This window comes from Enoplosus armatus, chromosome 20 (genome assembly GCF_043641665.1).
Source record: "Enoplosus armatus isolate fEnoArm2 chromosome 20, fEnoArm2.hap1, whole genome shotgun sequence".
Lineage (NCBI taxonomy): Eukaryota > Metazoa > Chordata > Actinopteri > Centrarchiformes > Enoplosidae > Enoplosus > Enoplosus armatus.
This window is the reverse complement of record NC_092199.1, coordinates 3,854,371-3,879,501: the sequence shown is the minus strand read 5'-3', so window position 1 is coordinate 3,879,501 and position 25,131 is coordinate 3,854,371. Positions and strand designations below refer to the sequence as shown.

The window sequence follows — 25,131 nt, the reverse complement described above, 5'->3', positions numbered from 1 at the left end:
GAATCAAGTCATTCATGCGAAGAAACGTGTTTCAGCACTGTGTTTGCTCTTTGCTAAGTGAATATATATACCTTGTGCAGTGGAGAAAAGTGTTTGTAAAAGTATAAGTGTATAAGTTTGCAAGCCTTAAACTAGTTACGTACTAGCTTTAAGATTTCTTCCTCTTACAAATGAAAAGGTAGATTCATAAGCAGGAAAGTGCATCATTAATCAAGTCAATACACTGACTGGTTTAGTTGTTACAGCCTGTTTGTGACCAGAAGCTCATGGTGGCTAATGTTAGCAAACATGACTGAGTCAGTCTGCTGTCTGTTTGTCTCCTCACTGCTTCTGTTATTTATTTATTAAATTTTTTTTTAAGCATTCATTAATTTTGTAATGTATCCTCAGTGGCTGCTGTCCAGGAAATGTTGTCTCACTTTAATCTGTGTGATCAAATGTGAGGTGCCATTTCAGCTCATCTTTCTCAGTTTAGTGTTGAGCACCAAGTAACACAGACACAGTAACATGTTTCTGATCTACACAGACGTAAATATATATTTTTAGTTTTGTCTTCCAGATTTTAAGAGATTTTTAAACTGGTCTGTAGCGTTAGGCCAGTCTTAATTCTGCTCTTAAATTAGTCTCACGACAAGTAAACGCTGACTTATTTTATGCTGTATTTTATTACATGAAGGTCATAATGTTCAGTTTATGTTGAAATTGAAACTAATTAAATAAAAATGAAATTTTTACAGTTACCCTTACTGGTGTTTCTAGTATTTTGTCCAACCCATTTATATCAATGAGGGAGCACCAACAGAAACTGAACACTAGCCTTCATGGAGGGAGGGTTTATTGCAGGGCTGATGGTTGTTTTAGTGCATACTGTAGATTATTATTATTTTTTCTTTCAAGTTTGATGTTTTGTTGTGCGTTCAGTTTTTTAAAATGTATGCACTTTGAACATGATAAACCGGAGATAAGACTGTTGACCTTTCATCAGCTGCAGCATCTTGGCCGTCTCAGATAAAGTGTTAAGTTTAACTATGAGGACTGGAACTAAAGTCATTTATTGGTTGGTAGAGTTAAGTTAAGCAGCTTAATGAATTGCACAATACACACTTTTAATATTATGACCTACAACTTGAAACACTTTTGACGTCTGTACTCATGTCTTTTTTTTATCAGTGGGAGTGATGATGGCCAAAGTTCAAAGGTTCCTTTTAACTCCGACTGTTTTTTTTTTTTCTTTCTCTCATTCTGTGTATCAGCGCAGAGAACGAGGATCTGCTGAGCACACCTGCCTGTCAACTGGGAGAAGAGCTGAACACCTGAGAGGACCAACAGCAGGTAGGACAGCCAGAGTGACGTTTGCTGCAGCATTTCTCGTTTTAATCAGCCTCCATTCTTATAAACTAACAATGGATGCGACAAATGAGGAGTGTTGAACGGTGGTCAAATGTTTGAAATAATTGTGGTTTTTAATTGAGTTGTGCTACACCGTTATTTGAAATGCGGTTAATGACCGCACAAATGCCATAAAACGTGCTCGTTACCAATAAGACTCTTGATGTTCTCATAAAATAACTGACCTTGACCTGAGTGCAGTTCACAATTATGACACGTGACTCAATACATCTCAAAGGTCAAGAAAACTTTAATTTATGCTTATTAAGAAGAAGGAAAATGCATTTGTGACAACTTCAGACATGTCAGTTGTTGCACTGGGGGCCAGTGTTTGTAAATACTGTGCTATGACTATGTACAGATTGTAATGTTCTGAGCTTTCATGAATAACTGTTGCACAAGTCATGTTGACTTTGACCTCAAGTTATTACCGAGATGATATCAAGCGAAGTGTCGAGGAGCTCAGAGTTGCATAATAGGACTGTGTCGTACCAAGTTTCAGACTTCTTAATACAACTCAACATTTCTTTGCGTCGCAGCACCATGGAGTTCCTTTTCCAGTTGCTGTTCTCCCCTCTCCCGACGCCGGCCATCATCTCCCTGTTTGCCCTGGCAGCTGCTACCCTGTTTTACCTCAACACGCGACCCAGTCCCCTCCGGACCCCCGTTGACCTCAACTGCCAAACTCTGGGCATCAAGGTAAAAAAAACCAGCTGTCAGTTTTGAGTTTCTGGCCTACATCCAGATGCATGTACAAATGTTTTTGTGACCTGGAATCATGGGCTTTTATGACCAAAGACTAGACAGGAATTATTGATGAGTGTATTTATGGAGGATTAATATACTATATGAACAGTATAACATACAGTATTGAACAGTTTATCAATGAAGTGCAAGACTGCTGTTCATTCTCAGAGTGATTCTGCTTGATGTCCTCAGGATGGAGCAAGGAAGCACGCATTGCTTCAGGATAACAACAACCTGATATCGTATTACTATAAGGACGCCAAGACCATCTATGAGGTTTTTCAGAGGGGTCTGAGAGTTTCAGGTGATAACTTCCTTTTACTTTTTCTTTATTGATTGGCCTTCATGCTACCACCCTCCTAATAGCGTTTCTCTTGTATGCTAGCAATTTATGAACCTTTTTTCTTTATCACATGCAAGCCATTCCAATAAAGATAAATACCTACAGCAAGGATAGAAATGTGTAGGACACAACAATAAAGGCTTCACCCTCCATTTTGTTGAATTGGTGTTGCCAGTAAGTGTTTTGATTGGCGTCTGACGAACTAAAAAATTAGCATTTTAATGATGCATTTTTTTCATTGGTCAGAAGATTTAAGTGTTTAACTAGAGTTGAAACTCATAACGGTTAAGATGTATTATGCACCGTTTATAATATGAACTTAACTCACTTTTCTGAATCATAAGTTACCTTTTTTAACATTAACTTTTCATAACTTAAGAGGTGCTGTTAGGTGGATTTAATAAAACAAGCTCTTGAACAGAGCCAGGTTAACAGTTTCTTCCTCTTTTACAGTATGCTAAGCTAACTGTTTACACATAATTTAGCTGTAAACATGTTAGTTTAATAGTTTAGTGTTGGGACGATTTCCCATCTGCAGGTAATGGACCATGCTTGGGCTACAGAAAACCAGGAAGGCCATACCAGTGGCTGAAGTACAAACAGGTAAAAACAGCGTGCGAAACCTTTTCAACACTGGAAAAACATGATAAAGATGAACTGCTGTGAATTCCAGCTGACCTTTACTCCACTTCCTCTCTGTATGAAGGTGTCTGATAGAGCGGAGCACCTGGGGTCAGGGCTTCTTCATAAGGGTTTGAAGCCGAACCCGGACAACTTTATTGGCATCTTTGCTCAGAATAGACCTGAGGTAAGTGTGGACGTTGCAGGGTGAAGTCTGTGTTTTTTATACATTATATTTGGTTTTAACAACATACCGTAAATGCTGTCTCGCTGGCAGTGGATTATTGGTGAACTGGCCTGTTATACCTACTCCATGGTAGCGGTTCCCCTGTACGACACCCTGGGTCCTGAGGCTCTTGAGTTCATTATCAACCAAGGTAACTGGAGCTTCTCTTGCACGCTAATGCTGCTAATTACAGAGCCGAGTCAGAGTCCGGTAACTCATTGGTCCCTACAGGGATCTGTGTCGAGGTGTGCTCTAATCTCTTCTCACTTATTTAGCACTCCTTCAAGCTGTGCTTCATTTTGATTATCAGATCACTTCTGGACAATTTATCACACGACAAAGAGCATGATTATTACAGTAGGTCTGCTGTTCTCAACACTACTTGTCTTTCCTTTTTATAAATCCTGTTTTTAATTCTGAATCTTACTGATATTACAACATTAGTGTTAACAAATAGAACTTTATCTTGTGCAGCTGTTTGCCTTATAACAGCAACAGCACAGGTGTTGACGTTTTCTACTATTATACTGTGTATTTAACTGGTAATACGGCTGATGTTTTCTTTCAGCGGAGATCTCCACAGTGCTTTGTGACAATCAAAACAAAGCCGAAACGCTGCTGCAGACCCGGGAGAAAGGCCGGACTCCAGTTCTTAAAACTATCGTCATCATGGACCTTTTCAGCTCTGAGTTGGTCGAGCGTGGAACCCAGTGTGGGGTGGACATCGTGTCCATGCAGGATGTGGAGGTATTGCATGCTGAACACATAAGTGGTTACTGGAGGGGGAATTATTGCTTGTGTTTATACTAGCTTCATTTCAAGAGTGAACAATTGTTTTAGTTCTGCATTTGCAACAAATACTGTTAGAAGCACAAACATAATTGAAAACATGTTTTGTTCTTCAGGCTTTGGGGAAAAGTAATCTTCAAGATCCAGTTGTAAGTTTTTGTTTCTGATATATTCATGTAAACAAATTAAATTCTTATTAGATTTCACAAGCTACATGCTGATGTCCTGATTTCATGTCCCAACAGCCTCCAAAGCCAGACGACCTCAGTATTGTTTGCTTCACCAGTGGCACTACAGGTGATACATTTACACTTTCTGGGATTTAGTTCATCTGCAGGGTTTTACTTTATAAATCATAAAACAAAAAAAGGAAGAACTTGTGGGATCACTAAGAACAAGCCGATGCCTCCATCATGTTAGAATCTTGCATGCGACTGAACAGAATGAGAAATATAATCATGAAACGCAAGAGCAGCCATGGTGGAGTTCATTTTTAGCCACTTTAGGCTACTGATGTCTGTTTGTTTGTTTGTGGCCTCCATCAGGGTCATCACAAAAACACATTACAAAGAACATTTTAAATGGATTAAAGCACCTTAACACCATGGAAGTAGATGAAGTTGTGCTCTGCTTCTATGGCATTGTCATTGTGCGAATATTAGCATGCTGATGTTAGCGTTTAAGTACAGCCTCACATGGCTGTAGTGGTGACGGTACTCGTCTTAGTAAATTATATATTTACTTGACAGGCTGTATAAAAGGAGTGTAGATCTGATGATTTGTCGATTAAGTTTCTATAAATAAAATATTTTCTATCTCCTTTCTCAGGAAACCCGAAGGGAGCGATGTTGACCCATGAGAATGTGGTCTCTGACGCTGCAGGTGTCGTCAAAGGCTTTGAGGTATGGACAATAACAATCAGTCAATATTTTGAGTGCATATGCCATAGACTCTAATGCTAACAGAGCCTCTGTGCGTCCCACAGATGTCAGTTGTTCCAAATACCGAGGATGTCAGCATTTCCTTCCTGCCTTTAGCGCACATGTTCGAGAGAGTTGTACAGGTGAGGTCCAGACTCCATTAAGACCAGATCATAAAAGCATGTTTACAATCCTTGTATTTATAAATGAGGGTATCTGGAAGTGTTTTTAATGACTTTGTCTGCTTCTTGTAGACAGTGATGTATGGTGCTGGGGCTAAGGTGGGATTCTTCCAGGGTGACATCAGACTGCTGCCAGATGACATGAAAACCCTGCAGCCCACCATTTTCCCAGTCGTGCCTCGACTTCTCAACCGCGTCTACGACAAAGTTGGTGATTTGTGTCGGACACAGCGGCCCCCTCTTTCCTCTCATTCTGCTTTAAACATCAACCCAACACTTCCAGTGTCTTATTTCAAATCCTGTAATCAAAACTCCTGTCTCTAGGTTCAGAGCGGAGCCAAATCGCCTTTCAAGAAATGGCTGCTGAACTTTGCCGTGGAGAGGAAATACGCTGAAGTGAGGGAGGGCATCATCAGGAACAACAGCATATGGGACAAACTCATCTTCCACAAAGTCCAGGTGACTCCTCTGTTCGAACTGTTCGCAGATTATGTTAAAGGGACAAAAGTCACTGAATGTCAACATGCTTAATCTTGACTGTAGGAGTCTCTGGGGGGGCGAGTGCGGATCATGGTGACGGGAGCAGCACCCATATCTCCCTCTGTTCTCAACTTCCTCAGGGCTGCTCTGGGTTGCCAGGTAATACACATTTATCCTCTGTGTGTCTTCATTACCAATTTAATGTAATATCTTTATGGGAATTTGTTATTTGAGGGTCACATTTACTTGACTTTCAATCACACAAAACCTTTTTTTAAAAATGCAATATATTCTGGAAGACATGTACGACGTTTGAACCTCGGTAAACTCATGGCTTTGATACAGTAACGCTTGTGTTTGGGGAGTAAAGATTTCACAACAGTGTCCAGCTGGTATTGATCGCTTCGTGTTGTCACGATAACCTGGTCACACCTCCCTAATCCACTCTTTGATTTGATTGGTACTCTCAGATCTTTGAGGCGTACGGCCAGACAGAGTGCACAGCCGGCTGCACCTTCACCATGCCGGGAGACGGCACCTCAGGTATGTAGTTCAAAGGCAACCCGAGTTCAACCTCAAGTTCCCCCACACCCAGTTAAGTGCATCAGTGACCAAAAGCGATTATCTTTACCTGGACTTTTACCACAGGGCATGTTGGTGTTCCCCTGCCTTGTAATGTTGTGAAGTTGGTGGATGTTGAAGAAATGAACTACTTCGCTTCAAATGGTGAAGGGGAGGTAAGATGATGGAACCTGAGCAGGTGGAAGATAAAAGTATTGATAAAAAATAAACCTACACACCCTCGCCCACATTTTAAAATTACTTGAAATTAATATTAATTGATTTTGGGGATAATCGTGCTCTAATTGTAACAATGGTTCCTATAATTTAGAGGCTATAAACAGGAAGTATAATGTTGCAGTGGATTCAGTAGGTTAGCTGTGGGCTACAGCTTCAGTAGCCTTCTTTTTTTAAAATTTAAAGTATGCCAAATTAGCTATTAGCATTTTCTGTTTGCAATGTACCCATGCATGTACAGACCACCAGCACTGTATTACTGTGATACTGAAGAAAACCTAAAAACCTGATTATTCTCAGGGAGGTTCTGAAGATATAAGGAGTGTCTTTTTTTTATTTTTTATTTAAGACTATTACCATAAACAAACTTACAAACAAAATAATGAAATAAAAAAACCTAACCTAATGGATTGTCAGAGACCCATACATTATACTTGCCCACTTTTACAAGCTTTAGGAATATGCAGTGATCAGAAGGTTTTAAGTAAAATATATTTAATGGTCTACTGATGTCACTTCATCGTCGTTTCTCGGTGGTCTTTTCCAGGTCTGTGTCAAGGGTAGCAATGTGTTCAAGGGGTACTTGAAAGACCCGGAGAAGACTGCAGAGGCCTTGGATAAAGACGGTTGGCTCCACACTGGGGACATTGGGAAATGGCTTCCAGTAAGAACCAAAACTCTTATTTGGGGGACAAGGACGATACTCACTCACTGTCTTTTTTTATTACACACTGTGGAAACAACTTTATATAAATCAGCCTTCAAAGATAGTTTTTAATAAGATAGTTATTTCTGTAATCTGACTGTTTTGTGTGAACAGAGTGGAGTTCTGAAGATTATTGACCGGAAGAAGAATATCTTTAAGCTGGCTCAAGGGGAGTACATAGCACCAGAGAAGATTGAGAATGTGTATGTGCGCAGTGGACCTGTGGCCCAAGTATTTGTACATGGAGACAGTCTACAGGTATGGTAAATCCAGCATCTTCCGACAGTGTTCATATACATGTACGCATCCTTCTGATGATCAAACATCTTTCCTCGTTGTCTGTAGTCCTTCCTGGTTGCCATCGTGGTCCCTGATCCTGAGGTCCTGCCAGGTTTTGCCAAAAATCTGGGGTGCCAAGGCTCCATTGAAGAACTCTGCAAAAACACAGTAATGTTTCTTTCTGGTCCCTTCACACCTCCCTGTGTGTAGGAGGGCCTTTACTCTCTCAACCTGTAGAAAACAACCTCAGGCAGATACAGATCTGGCGTCACTTTAATGTAACAGTGTCTCTTCTAGTTTAGTTTTCTACCCAAAGCTGCAGTAAACATCATTAACACTAAAAGAAGCCAGCTGGAATAGTCCTGCGTGCTTACTGTAAAACTGCCGTAAACACCAGTGTTTAATTTGATTTCAGCTGAAATGTTTTTTTTATTGGAACGCCTTGAACAGTGATGTTTTTTTATTTACAGGAAATTAAGAAAGCCATTCTTTCAGACATGACCAAACTGGGCAAAGAAGCAGGACTCAAGTCCTTTGAGCAGGTAATGACTCCTCATGAATTCCCCAAATGAAACAACTATGTGTAAATGCAGGTCTGATGCTATCAGGGAAGCTTGCAGTTATTGGTAATTGTACAGATATCCAAATTTACAATTTGACTCTAATCATTTAAAACACAAGCTTTTTATTCAGTTTGCATCTTGACAAGAATCTTATACTTGTATCCAAATACATTTCAACCATCTACACTTTCCCTCCTCTTCCTACCTGATGCAGGTGAAAGATGTTTACCTCCACCCAGAGCAGTTCACCATTGAGAACGGTCTGTTAACTCCCACTCTGAAGGCCAAGAGGGCCGAGCTCAAAACTCTCTTCCAGCCACAGATCGACAAACTTTACGCTAACATCTAATAAATGGAACGAACCTACACCAACTCGTCTACTTTTGTCTTTGATTAAAACATGACTCTTGTCACCTCTTGTGCAGTAGCCTCTCTAAACATCCACAACAACGGCGGTAAACACAGTTCTGCTATGTGTTTTTGGCTTTAGAGACCTGAGACAATGAGATTCTGTTAAACTCATCTTCCTGCAAAATAAATCTCGCAGTGCAGCCTGGGGGCTTAGCTGGACCGACTCCTTGGCTACAACCTGAGTGAATCATCATTTTTTATTTATTTTTTTTGCAGTCCCAGTTGAAGAGTTGGGTGCATCAGGGCTGCTTCACAAAAGCCTTGAATGCCCTTTGTGCATGTATTGAAATGCACTTCAAATGCTCGACTGTTGATTTTATAATCATTGCACTTAAGTGTTAAGTTGGGGGACGCAGAGAGGCTGAGCTATCATGACCTTTAGGGTTCAGTCACATTACGTGTCCGATCAGTTTCTGACGTGAGCAATGAATATTGATCAGAGGGATCACAAACTATATAAACAGTGTGTGAGCGCGACGCTACAGTTTGTAGTGTGATAATGTACAACAACTGGTGATGACTCATTTCTCCATTTCCAAACACATCAGTGTTTTTATTGGCCACATGAACACATCTGCTCAAAGTTAAACAGAGGTGAACTCTGACCTGGAGATCGCACCGAAACGGGAAACGTCTGTCGTTCAGGCTTCAATAGATGAGAATGAGAGCTCCAAAACACTGAATCCTACTTTATTATTTACACCTTTTACACTTTATTAGGTACACCTGCACAATCTAATGCAATCCAGTGCAACAGCTCTGCCACATATTCCACCTCTGCAAAGCTCATCGTGGCCAGTTTTTGTTAAAACTCCGACTGCATTACATTGAGCATTGTTTTTTTTTGTTTTTTTGTCCTTCCTATTTACACATAAGGAGGGAAGAAACACCTAAATATAATGCAGTCCAGTAGAACACCATCACTATGACCTCTGTACTAAAACATAATTAAATGAACACATCTGACAGTGTCAAAAAACCCTGAACATAATAAACATCATGAAAGTAGATTTTAATGCAGAACAGTTGGATTGCGTTAGTAAGACTGTACTGGTGTACCTAATAAAGTGGCCACTGAGTGTATTTCCTTAAGTTCAACTAGAGCAAAACGTTTCTGCTTTTTGTTTGTCAACATCGCCCTCATGTGGTGCAACACAAACATTGCAGGTATTTCAAGAACTGTGACCAAGAGTTTAGGTATAGTTAAAGTTTTTATGCTCTGTGTTCTGCAAGTAAAAATATAATCGAAATAGATCCTGATTCAGTTTAAGAGAAACATTTCGTCTACATGTCACACACAAGCTGTATGATTCTTTGTAGGAACCTTTAGACCACTGGTTTGTGGATACAGGGATGTTTTAGCCTTTCAGGTCAGCTGAACATGCAATTCAACTTATATGATGAATAAAGTTTCCAATAATAAATTAATAATGAATAAACATTTACTTATAGTCACTTTGACAAATATGACACGACTAACTAAACTCAAATCTCTGCACACAAAAATCACAAAATTACACAGCTCTGTCCAGGAATCGTTCTGGGAAATTATTTGGAATTAAAATAAAGCATTTCCAAATCAAGAACTTTGATTCTTGGTTGAAAAAACAACGTATACATCATGTGTCGTGCAGCTCTTGTATCTCTGCTTCTGGTGTTTAAAAAATACAATTAAACACATAATAATAATATTGACAATAATAATGATAATTGAATATAAACAAATACAACTAAGAACACATCAACAAACAGATACAAACTAAAAACAGATCAAAACTGCATGCAAGTATTGCCAAGAAAAGAAAAAATAAAATAATCTTAAAATAAATAAAAATTATTATAAAATGTAAATCAAAACCGTAAAGAAAATGTAACCTCTTGTAGGCCATTAAAGGGTTAAACATGACTTATACATAACTTATATGTGTTTGGAAACAGATTTATCTAAATGAAAGAGAAACATCTGGCCAGTTCATATGAAGTATACAGATACTTTACTTAAGTAAAAGTATTAATACCACACTGAAAATACTCCACTATAAGTAATAGTCCTGCATTCAAAAACTTACCTTACCAGGAAATTTTACTTAAAGTATCAAAGGTAAAAGTACACATTGTGCAGTAAAATGGTCCCCGTCAGTGTTTTATTATATATGATGTTTAATATTACTGCTGCATTAATGTGTATGTTGTATTTTACAGCTGTAGATGTTTAAGGTTGTGCTCATTTTAACTACTTCATATATTGTTGGGTAGTTTGATCTACAGCCATCCATTATAATTTATAAGATCAAAATATGTTTGGTACGGATTATTTAGTTTATTATTTAGTTTAAGACGTAGGAGAGGAACATTTAATCCTTCACTTTATCAGAAAAACCCAAATTCAAAATCACAAAATTTGGAGATACATGGTTTTGAGTGGCCAGAAAAACTGTAATCTGAAAACTACCTTAAGACAAATATAACGGAGTACAAAGTGCAGTATTTGCCTCTGAACTGTGAAGTAGAAGTATGAAGTTGCATAAAGTGTAAGTAGGCTACAGTACTTGAGTAGATGTACTTCGTTACATCGCAGGCTGTGATTTGTTGGAGTATATTTAAATGAAGAAGCGGGTAATGGCGCCACCTTGTGTTGGCTCGTTTTCCCAGAGAGTCTCTCCGGGCTGCAGCTGGTTTCTGCTCCGCTTCACCTGGAGTTTCCACCGGGACACACCGACGCCCCCTCCGCTCTCCCCGGGCTGCTCCGGGACCCCTAAACGGAACAAGTCCTCCAGTTCGTCAGCGAGCGAAGCTGAACCGCAAATGTCACCCGCGTTTACAGAGCGGCGTCTCTACGGTCGGTGCGAGGATTTGTCTCGTTGAACTCCTGTGATCAAACTTACCTGAGAGCCGGACTGCACACTTCTTCAACATGGCTTCTTCCGCCACAGGTGACTGCGACGAGCAGGTAAGCGGAGTTTCACTCGTCCTGCTGTCGAAAACAACAACGTTTCCAGCTCAGAGTCACTGGATTAATGTGCCGGGTTGACTTCTTTTAGTTGGTTGTGGTGGTGAAACACAAACGTTTGTCTCCTCCAAGTTCCTGACTGTTTGGCTTAAAGTTTGATTTTCCTCTGAGGGGAGACATAGTCAAAATTACAAATATAATATATATATGTGTGTCTTTATGGCTCATTAACTTTGGTATGCAAATAGCCTAAAAGTCTTTTGAGTGTTCATATTCATATTAGATCATAGAGTTTTTACTTTCACTTGTTGATAAGAGTCCGTGAAATGACACTGGACATATCTGGCTTCACCTGGATCTGTAACATGCACAGAATCCCATGTTGGTACCAAATTACCCAGAAAAACTCGATAAAAATCTGGTTTTGCTCTTACAAACCAGTGGCACTGCTTTAATTCCACACTGTGTACTGGTGCCATAAAGCATAAACAATATACTGATGTTTATGCACCACTTTGGCAGTTAGAATACAAGATCTTGATGGACTGACAGGCACAGGACTAATATCCGCAATCTCTGAAGATTGTCGCCAATTTCACATTTGAACATGAGCAGCAAGTAAGAGATTCATTTCCGAGGTTTATTAGTTTCACCGTTTTCTTGTTTTGTCATTTGTCCGGTGTAATGAATTCTCAAAACATTCTGGGTAAAGACGTCATGAGGGGAATCTTCTCGGAGCTGAGTGGAAGTGGTGAAATGAAACTAAAGGTCAAACTATGACCTCTTGCCGGGATGGAGGGGCTGTCAACAAGTAAAAGAATTTCATAGAAGTTGCAGTTTATTGAGAGTGTTTTATACTGATGACTGTCTGTATCTCAGCCTGTTTGTGCGCCTCTCCGTCTGTGGTTCCTCCCATCTGTCCATTAATGGTTGACCACAGGTTGTACTGGCTTCAGTGGAGGTAGTAATAACTGCCTGTTGTCAAGGCACTGCGCAGGAGGTTTATTGTGGCAGAGCAAACACAGTGAGACTCCCACCTTTTTATTTTTTTTTTGTCCTGGTCAAAAGCAAACAGACAACACGGAGGCTCAGCTCTAACTGCAGGCGTGAATGCACCCAAGATGTGTAGAGGAAGGATTGAGATCCGCTCGCTCAGACCACATTCAGAGGTGGTCTAGGCCGCATTTCTAGCAGCGCGTGTGCTAATGTGTCCTGGTCCGCATTGAAGGACCATTGACTCAACTGGCGTCCTCTGCGTAACAGGAAGTACGTACTCATTCGTGCGATATATGTTAAGAGTTCGTCAAACATCTTGGGTGATTTGGTTTCTTCTTCCTCGAATTCCTGGCAGACTAGCTGCAGGAAGTGCAGAGCTGCCTCCCGCCGGTTCAAAACAACAACGTGCTTTGACTTTGCAAACAGAAATGTTGTATAAATACAAAGAATCTGCACAAATATTCCGCGTAGTAGAATGAATTTCCGCCGCTGACCAGTAGAAAGCCGTTTTGACAGTGCTGACCTTTTTGAGGAAGCTAATGTAGCTTATTAGCTGCTTTGCTCTGTCAGAGTAAAAACTGAGGCTCGTTAACTCGTCAAGCTTTATTTTCCCTCTTCAGTAAGTCTTTATTGAACAAAACGGCGTGTAATGGTGAACTAAATGCCACGAGGAAGTAAGCTCTGTGGCTGTTGGGTCTAACTAACAGCTAGCTTAGCCGGGCCGAGAGAGACGTGACAGACACCTGAGCTGAGACTTAAAAAGCTTCAATCAGTAATAACAGGAAGTGTTGGATTTATAATAAACAAACATGACTCATGCTGGAACTCGTGCCAAGGTCTGATCCGGCTGAGCTGAAACACAAAATTAATCTACAACAATGTTGAACATATGAGGATTTATTGCTTCTATATATATAATATATATAAAACATTATTTGCTATTTTCCGTCCTTCTATTCATATCGGTGCATCTCAACTGCAGGCTCCAGCTACATGTAAGCTTGGCAATGCACTGACGTGTGCACATAGTGAATTTTGTAATGTAATGATTAATAACAACTACGAAAGGTCACGAGAACACAAAAGGTTAGCCTGGTCTGCTTAATCATTCTAGTTTTTGTAGTAATTTATACTGCGTGAGCCTTTTCATAGTCCCTCATTGTAATGGGAAAAGTCTAGTTCAGCTGACTCAGCATGCTGCATGGGGGAGGAGGGTGTGTGTGTGTGGGGGGGGCGCTTACTGATTCACTCACACTGGCGTTTAGTCAGTGCACGGTATTGTAGTGAGTAAACATGACCTCAGTTGTGGTGAGGTAATGTCAAGTCACTGCGTTAGTGTTTGTTTGTGGGGAAGATGACTTGTTGTTGATATCAGACCAGACTGCATTTATAATTAAACACAAACAAACATGGCGTTGGAGCAATGGTTTCATGTTGGGTTGGTAGCGTTAGCATGTATTTCCACTTCAGTGTGAACGTGTAAATGTCTGTTAGCATGTGTGTTTTGAGTTTAGTTTTTTAAGTGTGTGTGTGTGTGTGTGTGTTTTGTCCCCATAATAAATCATTAAGTTTGAGGGTGAGGCTTGGTGTAAGGTTAGTGTTCGTGTTAGGCAAGAAGTGGTTATGGTTATGGTTCGGATGAGTCTCCAGGAAATTAATGTAAGTCAATGTGATGTCCTCTGAAGTGACACGACTCTGTGTGTGTGTGTGTGTGTGTGTGTGTGTGTGTGTGTGTGTGTGTGTGTGTGTGTGCTGGTCTGTGGCTAGCTGAGCCAGACACACAGTAGATCATGGTGAGACAGACCAGAGCCTGTGACAACTGAATGGTAGCCATTGACAAAGACTCACAGAAGGAAAGACGCCGGTATATGAAGTCTTAGCGGGAAATTGCACGTTTGGGCTCATGCAATATGTATTTTAAGGAACCCTGTCTCGGTTTCCCCGTTGCAATGTTGTGACAAATGTAATCGCTGCCTGAATTATATTCAGAGGCAACGTTTTTTTTATTTTAGTCTCAGTCAAAGTTTTACGAAATTTCCGTTTTTCCAATGACACAGATTCTTGCAGGATTCAGGTCTGCAGTTCCAAAAGTGTTGTCTCTTCAACAAGTTCAGCAGCAGAAAACACACACTCACACACTTGTTTGTCCGGCTAGATGACAGGAGGGAACATTGGTCTCAATGTTCTGCACTGATGCTTGACAGGACATGGGAAACCAAGAGGCTCTAACAATCCTTGCATGTTTTGTTTTAACATTATTAGTGACGACTAGATCAATAATTACATAAAAATAGCAAATTTGAGAACGTAGTCCCTAACAGCCACCATCACAATTAATGCTTTTATTCTACAGGCACCAAAAACAATGTGGATATGAGTTTATAGGAAGTTTGAATTTATCAAAGTGCAGATAACCAGTAATCATTAACTGGTTTATTTCATTCGTTGGCTGTATAAAAGCCAGACTTTCGCTGTTAAACATTGACAAAATAAGTGATGTATTTGCACTTATTTATTAACAAAACAGTTTTGGTTTGTTAATTCAAAAAGGCACATTCTCAAATCTCTGAAAGTACAGGTTGTACGTGTAATGCTGCAAATAAACTCATCATATAACTCATTCATAACTAAAGACAGATGGCCTAGTGTGAGCATAAAACAGATATGCCTACCCCGAGGTATGTCTAACATCTCAGCTCTCATTTTGAATTTATGATACCAAGGGTCAAAAGGACAAGAAGATATGGAAACAATGATCTTGTTAGTATTGGCAAAGCTCCAGGTTGGTCATCCGATAATAAAAAGTGAAACTCTGCCTGAATTGCGAAAGGTTTAAAGGAACATGCCGATGATTTTTACATGTTTTGGTCCATTAATTTAACTAATGTTGACAATTTTCAGAAACACACAGGACAGTCTTTTTGTTTTCAGTTCATATAAAATGTTTGCGGCAACATTTCAGGAATTAAACTTTGCATTTGAGATGATTTTCAAAGCATTGATTTTCAGTTCTGGAGGATTCTTGTTTTATAATGCTTTTTATATTAGATGGGAGTGACGCTGTGGGTCAGCAGCACTGTGACTGACGAAAGATCTGTTTCTGTGTGAACATCTGCACATTGAAAGAATGGATGGATCAATGAATGAATGAGCACCAGTGTGTAAGCAGTAATGACAGAGAATAGGACACTCAAACACTACATTCAGGGTGATAGCACCGACTGACACCAGGGTGTTATACAGTGTAGGGGTGTGTATTCAGTTGTATCTATATGAATGGGTCAACGTGTGTCAGCTGACCCTCTTCCCCGGTCTGAACGAGGGTCTGATGGGTCAACGTTCCCATGAATGAGTTCGTCTGATTGCAATGTGAGGTGTGACGTAACTGTCCCTCGCCACAAATATTATGGTTGGAAATTACTGGTAAAAACGGGCACTTTTTCGATGTAATTCTGTATAATTCTGAAGCTACACTGCAGACTGGAGCCTCTGCTGACGATGACAATCAGAGACGAAGTTGGCTGTCATTTAAATTTGAGACAGTCTCTCTTGGAAGGCGTTCACAAAGACTGCCACAAATAGTTACATAACAAATGGAAAAAGAGAGCTTGAGAAAGAAGTTCAAACTAGGGCTGCAGCTAACGATTATTTTCGTTATCGATCATTAACCTTACCATGCCGATTATCGACGATGATTATTCGCTGAATCGTTTAGTCCATAAAATGTCAAAAGAGTCCAACCAACAGTCCAAAACCCACAGACTCTTCATTTACTCTCATAAACGACAAAAAGAAAGCAGCAAATCCGCACATTTAAGAAGCTGGAACCAGCAAACGTTTTACATTTTTGCTTGAAAAATGACTGAAGTGATTTATTGATTATCAGAATATTTGACTAATTTTACAATCGAATAATCTTTTAATGGAGCTCCAGTTCAAACCCAGCTCACTGTCTCGCCTCTGCACCGCTGGCCAGTCACGGTGGGAAGTGAGAGCGAATGTCGGATCGTCGGGTTTTGAGAAGTTACAGAAATGACAGTGGAGTCACTGATCGCAGCGACTCCATTAAAATCTGAGGCTCACTTGCTGCCTGAGGCCAGATTTGCATGTAGACCTGCTCCTCTGGATCTCATTCCTCTTCCTTGTCCTGAACCTCCATCTCTCTCTTTCTCCTCCTATTTTTCGGCGGCGTTGTTGTTCCAGATTTCTTTCTGTCTTTGAACAAAGAGGTTATGGTTAACCACAGTTTGCATCCTGAATGTCTCAGCTGCGTCCTCGTGGCACCTGGCTGTTACAGTATGTGAAGATATTCAGTAATGTCATCCCTAGTCCTGCATTTAACACTGACACACCTGTTTTTCTCTGAGTCATCATTGCAGCTGGAGAAAACTACATTATGTAACTTCCATTGTTTTGTTTATATGTGTGTGTGTTGTTTGAACCACTATCACAGCCACTTGTTAGTTGAGGTGAGATTCAGATTCAGATGTTATTTTGAGGGAGCCAAACATTTTAATTCCACTGTTTTTGTGTTGGTTTCTTTTTGCCATTTTCCCACCTTTACTGTGCACATTTTCAGTTATATTTGGAAGCAAAGACATGCAGATTTGCTATTTGTTGCCATCATAATTAGAACTCACCAGCAGGGCGATATTAGCGGCTACCAAAAAAAGAAAAAAGAAAATTGTAGAGCGAACTGAACTGCAAAAGTATGTTTTATTGGGAATTTCTTTATTTATATCTGACAATTTTTCCCTATTGAAGTTTAATAGTTCTTTATTTGTGGTTATTATTTAAAATAATATAAATGTTAATGATATTTGCTATTATGTATTTAGTGGTACATCTTTGACAGTAAAGTTAATTGTTCACAAATGTTTTACCCTAAAAGTCGCACTCTAATCGCAATAGATGTTTCATTAGGCTCAGTTTGGTTGGTTCAGTTATTATGCTTTATATTTTATAGTGTTATGTGCTGTTTTTACATGACGTCTTCTCATCAGGGAAATAAGGTTGATATCTGACATAAAACCCCACCAGCAGTCTGCCTACCTTTTTAAAAGATGAAGCCACATGGGTGGAAGCATTACACAACTTCCCCTGTTTGACTTATGATATGAAAGTGCCAAATTAAACATCAGTTGAGCAGACCCACGGCCCTCTATCTGGAACTAAAAACACTGAAATCATCAAAGCTGTTGGATAAACGGACGTTACAGTTTCAGCATCGTGTGTTTTTCTAGTAGTTGCAGAAGAGGCTCGATGACTTCGTGATGAAATACTGGACGTGTGTACAAATTGAAGTGGGGGCAGGGAACGCAGCTTGGTAGTAGAAAGTGAGTCAGGATCCAACCTTTCAGCTCTGCTCCTGTCACCGTGCGGCTCACTGCGGTTGGCGATGAGACCATTTTAGGCATGGAGCCGCGTCCTTTTAGCTGCCATTAGCATTGTGTGAGCGCGCTGGTCCTCGAGACAAAGACGGATTGTAAATCGAGGGGAGGTTGGAAAGTCCGTCTCTTTGTGACTGGTGTTGGTGTGTCTGCTCTTTCTCAATAGTCGTGTGTGTGTGTGTGTGTGTGTGTGTGTGTGTGTGTGTGTGTGTGTGTGAGGGATTCCTTCTCTTCCGTGTAAATGAGCCTCTTTAACTTTACGAGTGTTGGTTAACCTTTTCATCTGACACTTAACTTTTGTTCATATGGGGTGTTGCAGAAACAGACCCATCTGATTGGTCAGTTAAAAGGGACAGTTTTCCCAGTTTGAAAAGTGTTTTTGTCCCAGACTTTCTCCCAAATTTGAATGCTGAATGGAGTCCTTATCGCTGCAAACTCTACTGTACTCTACCCTCTACCATTTTCTGTAGAATCACAAAATTGATTAGTTTTGGGTTGTAGATACAAGTCGCCAGTCTCGTAAGCAACTTCAGGGCCCATGTGAACTGTGAAGCGCCTGCAGGAAGTAATTGAATTTGAGAATTAACATCACTCAGTAAGACAGTGGGTCAAACTCTCTGAATGTTTGTGGGTAAGAAAGGCAGATTGAGACACAGACAGAGAGAAACCAGTAGCTCTACCGGTCGTGACATGATGGTGGTCATGCCAAACTTCTTTTCCAAAGCCCTGATTGGTTCACCCGACAGAATTCAAACCGTTCATGGGGTTGTCATGGAGAAAATCATGCCACATTTTGGTTGTTGCCATGGGGATTCATCTACACAGCCTTGGCAGATAAGTATGAATTCAGACTCATCTCCTCCTGGCTGGCCATCATCAAGAGTATCATTAATATGCAGAGAGTAGCATTGATAGTTTGCATGGGATGCAGTTGAATACAGGCTTTTCTATTATTTACGTGCTTAAATGTTTGGACACTCAAGTCTGTCTAAACTGATGTGTGAAGCTACTGTGGGATGGAGGCAAAGGAGGGAGGGGAGGAGAAGAGGTGAAGTGATGACAGGAACAAAGGAGATATGAGAGAAGTGTAGGAAAAGAAAAACAGATAGAAGATGTGGAAGAAACAGATTACAGGATTGCAGAAGCGTGTCCTTTTCTTGGCATCATTTACATGAAACACTGATCTTATCAGGTGGCTGTGGTGGTGTTGACATTCCTAGATGGCAACCAGAGATCCTGCAGAGATAGAGAAAACAGCAGAAAGACACATTTGTGGGACTTTTACTTTCATTTGTGTCTTTTATGAACTTAGAAACCTGCAAATCTGAAAATCGCCTCATTGGGAGCACACGTTAATGGTAAATGGACTTCACTTCATTTCAACCTGAACGCTTCCCAAAGCGCTTTACAGATCAGGTCTCATTCACCCATTCACCCTCCATCGGGAGCAACTTAGGGTTCAGTGTCTTGCTCCAGGACCCGACCTCCTTCCTCCCGTGGACAGTGCTAACCGCTGCGCCCTTGAATGATTTTTACTCTGAGAGAGCTGCCACCGTGTTTGTATTGAGTAAGTGGGATGTTTTTGTTATTGCCCTGTCTATTTTTATTGCTATGGATTTCACAATCTATGTGCGTAACCCACAACTCGATGCAACAAGTTCACACCTGAGCTGTGGGGTTTATCAGAAGGCATTTTGGGAAATGGGATGTGCGGGATCAAATACTGAAGTAGAAGTAGGCCTGCATGTGGCAGGGGAAGTGCAGAGACCATAAATCTACTCGCAGTTATTACTGGAACGCAAAGAACACCTCAGATTGGTAATTTACAGTATAACAGAGTACAAGTCTGGTCTTCTTCCACGCATTGCAGCCAGTTGCTCATTAGCTCACATCAGCATCTATGTCACTACAAACCCATTACACTTTCTCTCTGGGAAACACTCGCACACAAATCACAGGCTTCAGTGCAGAACCACACCTGACATGTTTGCACGCTCACACACACACACACACAAGAACAATGTCTGCAGAAAGCTGAAGCCTGCTGGTGTGTCAGATAGTGGACACTGATTGAAAAAACATAGAAACAAACATTTTCACACAAATAAAATAACTGTCAAAATCCATTAAAGAGACCTAAACCCTACCAGTGCCTCTGCCTTTATCTTATATCAGAGTTTACTACAGCGATAGTGGAATGTTTGATGTTGATAACATCCACTCAGACAAGCAGGCACAAGCCCATTGGCTGCACATGCTGTAGAGTCATTTTGGATTCAACACAAAACCTCCAGTGGCAAATAAGATTACTGATTTTTTTTGAGGATATTACACACAACCTTTTATTATAATGCAAATATGATAAACTTGCGTACTTGGCACACCGTCATACTAGCATGGATGAAGGTGAAAGCGTAATCATCACATTTTAAAGTCGCCCTCCACTCAAATGTGTGTTTTGCTTCACCTGGGTGTTTAAACTTCACTGTGCAGAATGAAGAACGTGAAGAGTTTGACACTAGAAGGCTGTTTTCACGCGCATCTGCTGAAGAGGTAAAGTTTGAGTTTTAACACGTGTACGTACCAGCAGGATTGTGTAACATCACAACTATTGGAAGCCAGTTGTGGCCTGATATGCAGCTTGCACAACAAGGTGCCCTGAGATGACTTCTGTTATGATTTGTCGCTGTATAAATAAAGTTGAACTTAATTGAATTGAAGATTGTAAGATGTGGTTGAAAGCTTTGGAAAAAGCTAGTAAGTGAAACTTGAGTTAAGATTTTATTGTTTTTTGTCAAGCTGCTGTTTATGAAGTCAACAAATCATCAAAAAATTCCCGCTTCAAATTTCAGATGTTACAGGTGAGTTGTTACTATGAAACTCAAAGTGACATAAAAGTGGAATAATCATCGTCTGCCAGCAGACACACACAAACCGGTCCTCTTTTGAAATGCGTCAAAGTTCACACCCTCTCTGACAAAAGCAAACCGACCAATCAGCACACGAGAACCTCACAGCGTTCTTTGCTGCAAACTTGCACATGATAGTCGTCGCTGCAGTGAGGAATGTAACATACAAATCTCACAGTATAAACATGCAGCTAAATATAGACAGGCGGCGTTCTTCTTCACTGTCTCCGTCCTCTCTGATCCTTCCCATCTGTCTCCTCTCGCTCTGAGAAATTACATAAACCATAACTGAAAGAAGACGGTTGTCACTTCTGTCTCTCACACGTTTAAATACGTACCTACTCGTACTGTATATCTCACCACTGAGCTGATTGTTTTGGTCCCATTAGCAACCCACTGGCGCTCACCAACCTCTATCTCCTGTAACCACCGCTTCTCTTTGCCTTTTATAATTTACGGTTATGGGGAGTTATAAAGCCGCTCCCTTTTCCAGTAGGCCTTTAATGGCTGACTGAAAGTGAATATTAGCTCTAAAAGTATTGTGTTACCTCTCAGTGCATGGATGTAACCGTTTTGGAGGCACATTATTGTGTTTGTCCGTGTGTGTTTGAGGCTGTCGGATTGAATTCAAGCTGAAAGATGAGGAGACACATCAGAGAGACGGGCCTAGAAAAAGAGAAAGGGAGGGAGGTGGATGTCAGCAGAAGACAGTACAGTGTCTGCTGATGATACACAAGCTGAAATTGAACACACTAGAAGAGATATTAAACCAAAGTCTTATGTTGTATGCGTAATGTATTAAAACTACTGTTATTCTGGAATCATGCACCTTTTAAAGACACCATAAAATGGCCTCTTTGCTTCTTTAATATGATGTAATTCCTGTTTAAGCAGGATTTTAGATTGAACCATAGTGCAGGGAATATTAAGTAGAGAGCGGCTGTTTGGTTTGATAGGAGGAGCAGAAGGGCACGATGACTTAAACATTTGCAACGGCTTTATCGATTTAATTTTATGCTCACACCTACAAGTGCAAGATGAGTTCATCGTTTAAGACTCATATTACAGACAGCGGCAACTTCCCAGGAAATTAGAGAGTCCAGCTGTGTCAAAAAGCACAAGAAGAGCATAGTGTGTGTTCACATTGGGGAAGAAACTAAATTATTTTACACATTAAAGCCTGGAAACAGGTCTTGGTGAGTAGTAATAGGGAGCTGTGTGAGGTCTGATAATGTCAGTTGGGTCTCTGCTGCAGGCTAGAGGCTCGAGGCTACATTAGCTGTTACTAGCATAACACACCCAAATCTCCCACCAAACTGTATGTAATGTAGGCGGCAGGTTTTGGTTTTAGAAGAATATGTGCAATAATAATAAATAATAAAATGTGATATCTCTGATTCTGCTCCACTGATTTTGAAACCTTTGAAAAAAACCTTTTATCGGCCGTTTTATTGTTCCTTTTTGTAGAAAAAGTACATAGATTTCTTGTATATTTACTGCAAAGACTGTTATAATTAGTATATAGCACATACTGTGTAGAATTAATATCAGTATGGACTTTGCTCAGAACATCTATTTTCTATTCTGTGCCTATTTTAGGTTTTTTTGGGATGTAATAGGACTTCAGATGGTTGTTGTCGTTGTTGTTGTCGTAGCAGGCCGTGGCCACCAGATGTCAGACTGGACTCTGCAGTTCAAGCAGGAAGTGTTACAGTAACACTTGAAAGCTTGTCTCTCTCCATTAACAGTGACACTAAGAATACATGAAACAATGATTAACATTGACTCTACTGATCCCAGCTGAAATACAGCACATGATTCTGCATTTTGTTAACTTTGACAGGGATGTCTTTGCACAGACACCTTTTTATACTGTAGCTTATAATTGGTATGAGAGCGACAGACAGTTACACAAACTTTGTGTGTGTTTATGTGTGTGTGTGTGTGTGTATGTGTGTTTACATGGCTTTGCAGTGAGTGCGTGTGCCCGTCTCCACAGAGAGAGTCACAATAATGAATAGCCCTGAATACAATCCTTGAATCCCTGTGCTTCTCAATGGATGATACAGTTATAATTGTACTGGGCAAACTGGCTCACATTGGGATAATCCACTCATAACACACACACACACACACACACACACACACACACACACACACACACACACACAAAGAGCAATAATCCACAGTGATCTGCCACCAGGGGTTTTCCTTTCTTTGTTCATTATTGATAAGTAAGAGGCAGAGGGAGGTGTGATGGGCGGGGGGTCAATAGGAATCCATCACTTCTCTCTCTTTCTCTTCTTATGTTTCTAACAAACATACAGACTTGCCTGTCCTTCCTTAAAATAAAGAGCTCTGTGTGACTGACAGCTCTCAAAGAGGAGACGGTTTGACGTCAGACAGCTTTCTTCACACAGACTGAGGGGGAATCCAGTGATTCATCAGGAACATTTGAGTCAACTCAGCCGCTCCGTGTCCCCCTGAACGTCTCCCTGTGATCACATTAGAGGCATCGAATTGTCTAAATATTTCTTTTTTTCAACAAACATTTATATTCGGATTATTTTCTATAGAATCTGATAAAATGATGGATATTACGTTAGTGGTGTACCTGACATTACTCTGGCATATTCGTTTGCAAGTTATATTTATTTATTTATAACGGCTGGCTGTCCAGTTATGGTAACGATGACAAACTGCTGGTAAAATGTCATCTGACAACGTTTTGAGAGCCCAGCCGAAAAAATCGACAAGCCGATATTAAGTTATCATAGATATATCGGTATCAGCATGTAAGAAATTGGAGTAAGGGAATGCCAAAGTATGTTAAAGGTCATCTAGAAAAATCCTCCACAAGAGATTCATTTTTGTTGCTTCGCCAACTAATGTTATTAAACTACAGCTAACTAAATTTGCAGAAGACAGTTGTTTATTAAGACTATTAATACGATCTGAATGTCATACACTTACACTCTTTTATATAGTGATTTTGAATAAAACATTATCACCTGTTCAGCCTGTCGCTCCATTCAAAGACTATTTTCATTATGAATTAGTTTTTTTTCACTTCAAAACAACTGTTCTTTAAGATATCCAAAATATGAACAACTGCACATTTCCAAACATAAACAAGAGATGAATCTGTGAAAACAACTTCCTCTTCATCTGTACTATTAAGTACATTAATATTGTCTTCTTTGGCATTCTGTCTGTTTTAACTTGTTGACAAAATACACTTCACCTCACTACGTCTTCTCCCTCTCTCTACACAAGAACAGGCACACACACACACACACACACACACTGCCGATGAGCTAATATTGATTGCTATTAATACTCAAGCCCCCGTAGCTTGTTGCTGCTCTGCTCTCACTTGTGGAGTGTGTGGGAGGAAACCACAGCCGCGGACAGGTAGAAGTGAAGTGTGCAAGAGAGTCTTTGTGTGAAAGAGAAAGAGAGACAGAAACACACACACACACACACAGAAAGAGCGAGAATGTGTGTGCGTGTCTCCATCGCTCCAGCTGGGCAGCCTTGTTGGCTCCTCTCCTCGCGGACAGAGTGTGTGTATGTGTGTGTGTATGTGTGTGTGTGTGTGTGTGTGTGTGTGTGTGAAAGTGGGTGTGAGCAACTGAGCGAGTTGGTCGCTGTGCACGTTGAGAGTGGCTGCCACTCCACTCTTCTCCGCTCATCCATGCTGGATTAAAAAAATAAAAAAAATACCCTTTTTTTTTTTTGGACTCATACACACAGCTGTTTGGGACACACACACACACTCTCACAGCTGCTGAAATGAGCGAGGAGGTTAAAGAGAAGGCGACGGGGAAGTCAGCTCATCGCAAGAAGAAAGGAAAGAAGGTAAAAAGAATTCATTAAGCCTGACTTGGGGTTTGTAAACAACATGGTGTGGCTGCTTCACTTGAAACCTAAATGTAAACTTAATGATTCAGACAGGAAATGAGGGCTGTGGTTTTATTTATTACACAAAAGTCACAGATTGTATTTCAAAAATATGCCTGATTTGATATTAGAGGATGATTATTTGATTCTTTTGAGGTGTCAATTTCAGATGTATTGCCCTGGGAAGTTGTACATTTGTGGTTTTCGTTGATGGGGAGCAGCTCTTCTGTTGTGGTCTCTGTCAGCCTTTGTTAACTGGCGATTTGATGACCGAGCACTATTATGGCAAAGCAGGGACTCTAATGGTTTTTGTTCTTCACTCATTCAATAAAAAAAGGGCAGTTTATTCATTCTAAATGCAATACTTTTTGTTGTAATGTTCATCGTGTACATTTAAATAACTCATAGAGAGGAGAAACGTTTGTGATGTGATGATGTTGCTCGGATGCTTCCATGTATTTGGATTTATTTGTGTGTGTTGGATTGTAGGAGATATATCCAGCAATTTTATTTAGCGATCCTGCCTCTT

General features: G+C 40.4%; 1 protein-coding gene across 1 annotated transcript; it reads left to right on the top strand.

Moving 5' to 3' along the window:
- The first annotated feature begins 1,932 nt into the window (after positions 1-1,932).
- acsl5 (acyl-CoA synthetase long chain family member 5) lies at positions 1,933-8,405 on the top strand. The gene is made up of 20 exons (XM_070927617.1): positions 1,933-2,088; positions 2,329-2,440; positions 3,018-3,082; positions 3,186-3,287; positions 3,378-3,477; positions 3,895-4,073; positions 4,232-4,264; positions 4,361-4,412; positions 4,944-5,017; positions 5,101-5,178; positions 5,290-5,424; positions 5,542-5,676; positions 5,761-5,856; positions 6,168-6,240; positions 6,346-6,434; positions 7,043-7,159; positions 7,316-7,459; positions 7,547-7,648; positions 7,951-8,022; positions 8,258-8,405. The coding sequence occupies exons 1-20, from the start codon at positions 1,933-1,935 to the stop codon at positions 8,390-8,392; spliced, it is 2,049 nt and encodes a 682-aa protein (XP_070783718.1). The 3' UTR covers positions 8,393-8,405.
- Positions 8,406-25,131: the final 16,726 nt, after the last annotated feature.

What these genes read in the sequence shown, in the direction of transcription:
- acsl5 (XM_070927617.1), top strand. Translation starts at nt 1,933, where the DNA reads ATGGAGTTCCTTTTCCAGTTGCTGTTCTCCCCTCTCCCGACGCCGGCC. An exon ending in GCCAAACTCTGGGCATCAAG is followed by an intron (nt 2,089 to 2,328) that starts GTAAAAAAAACC and finishes TGATGTCCTCAG; the next exon opens with GATGGAGCAAGGAAGCACGC. An exon ending in TGTTCGAGAGAGTTGTACAG is followed by an intron (nt 5,179 to 5,289) that starts GTGAGGTCCAGA and finishes TGCTTCTTGTAG; the next exon opens with ACAGTGATGTATGGTGCTGG.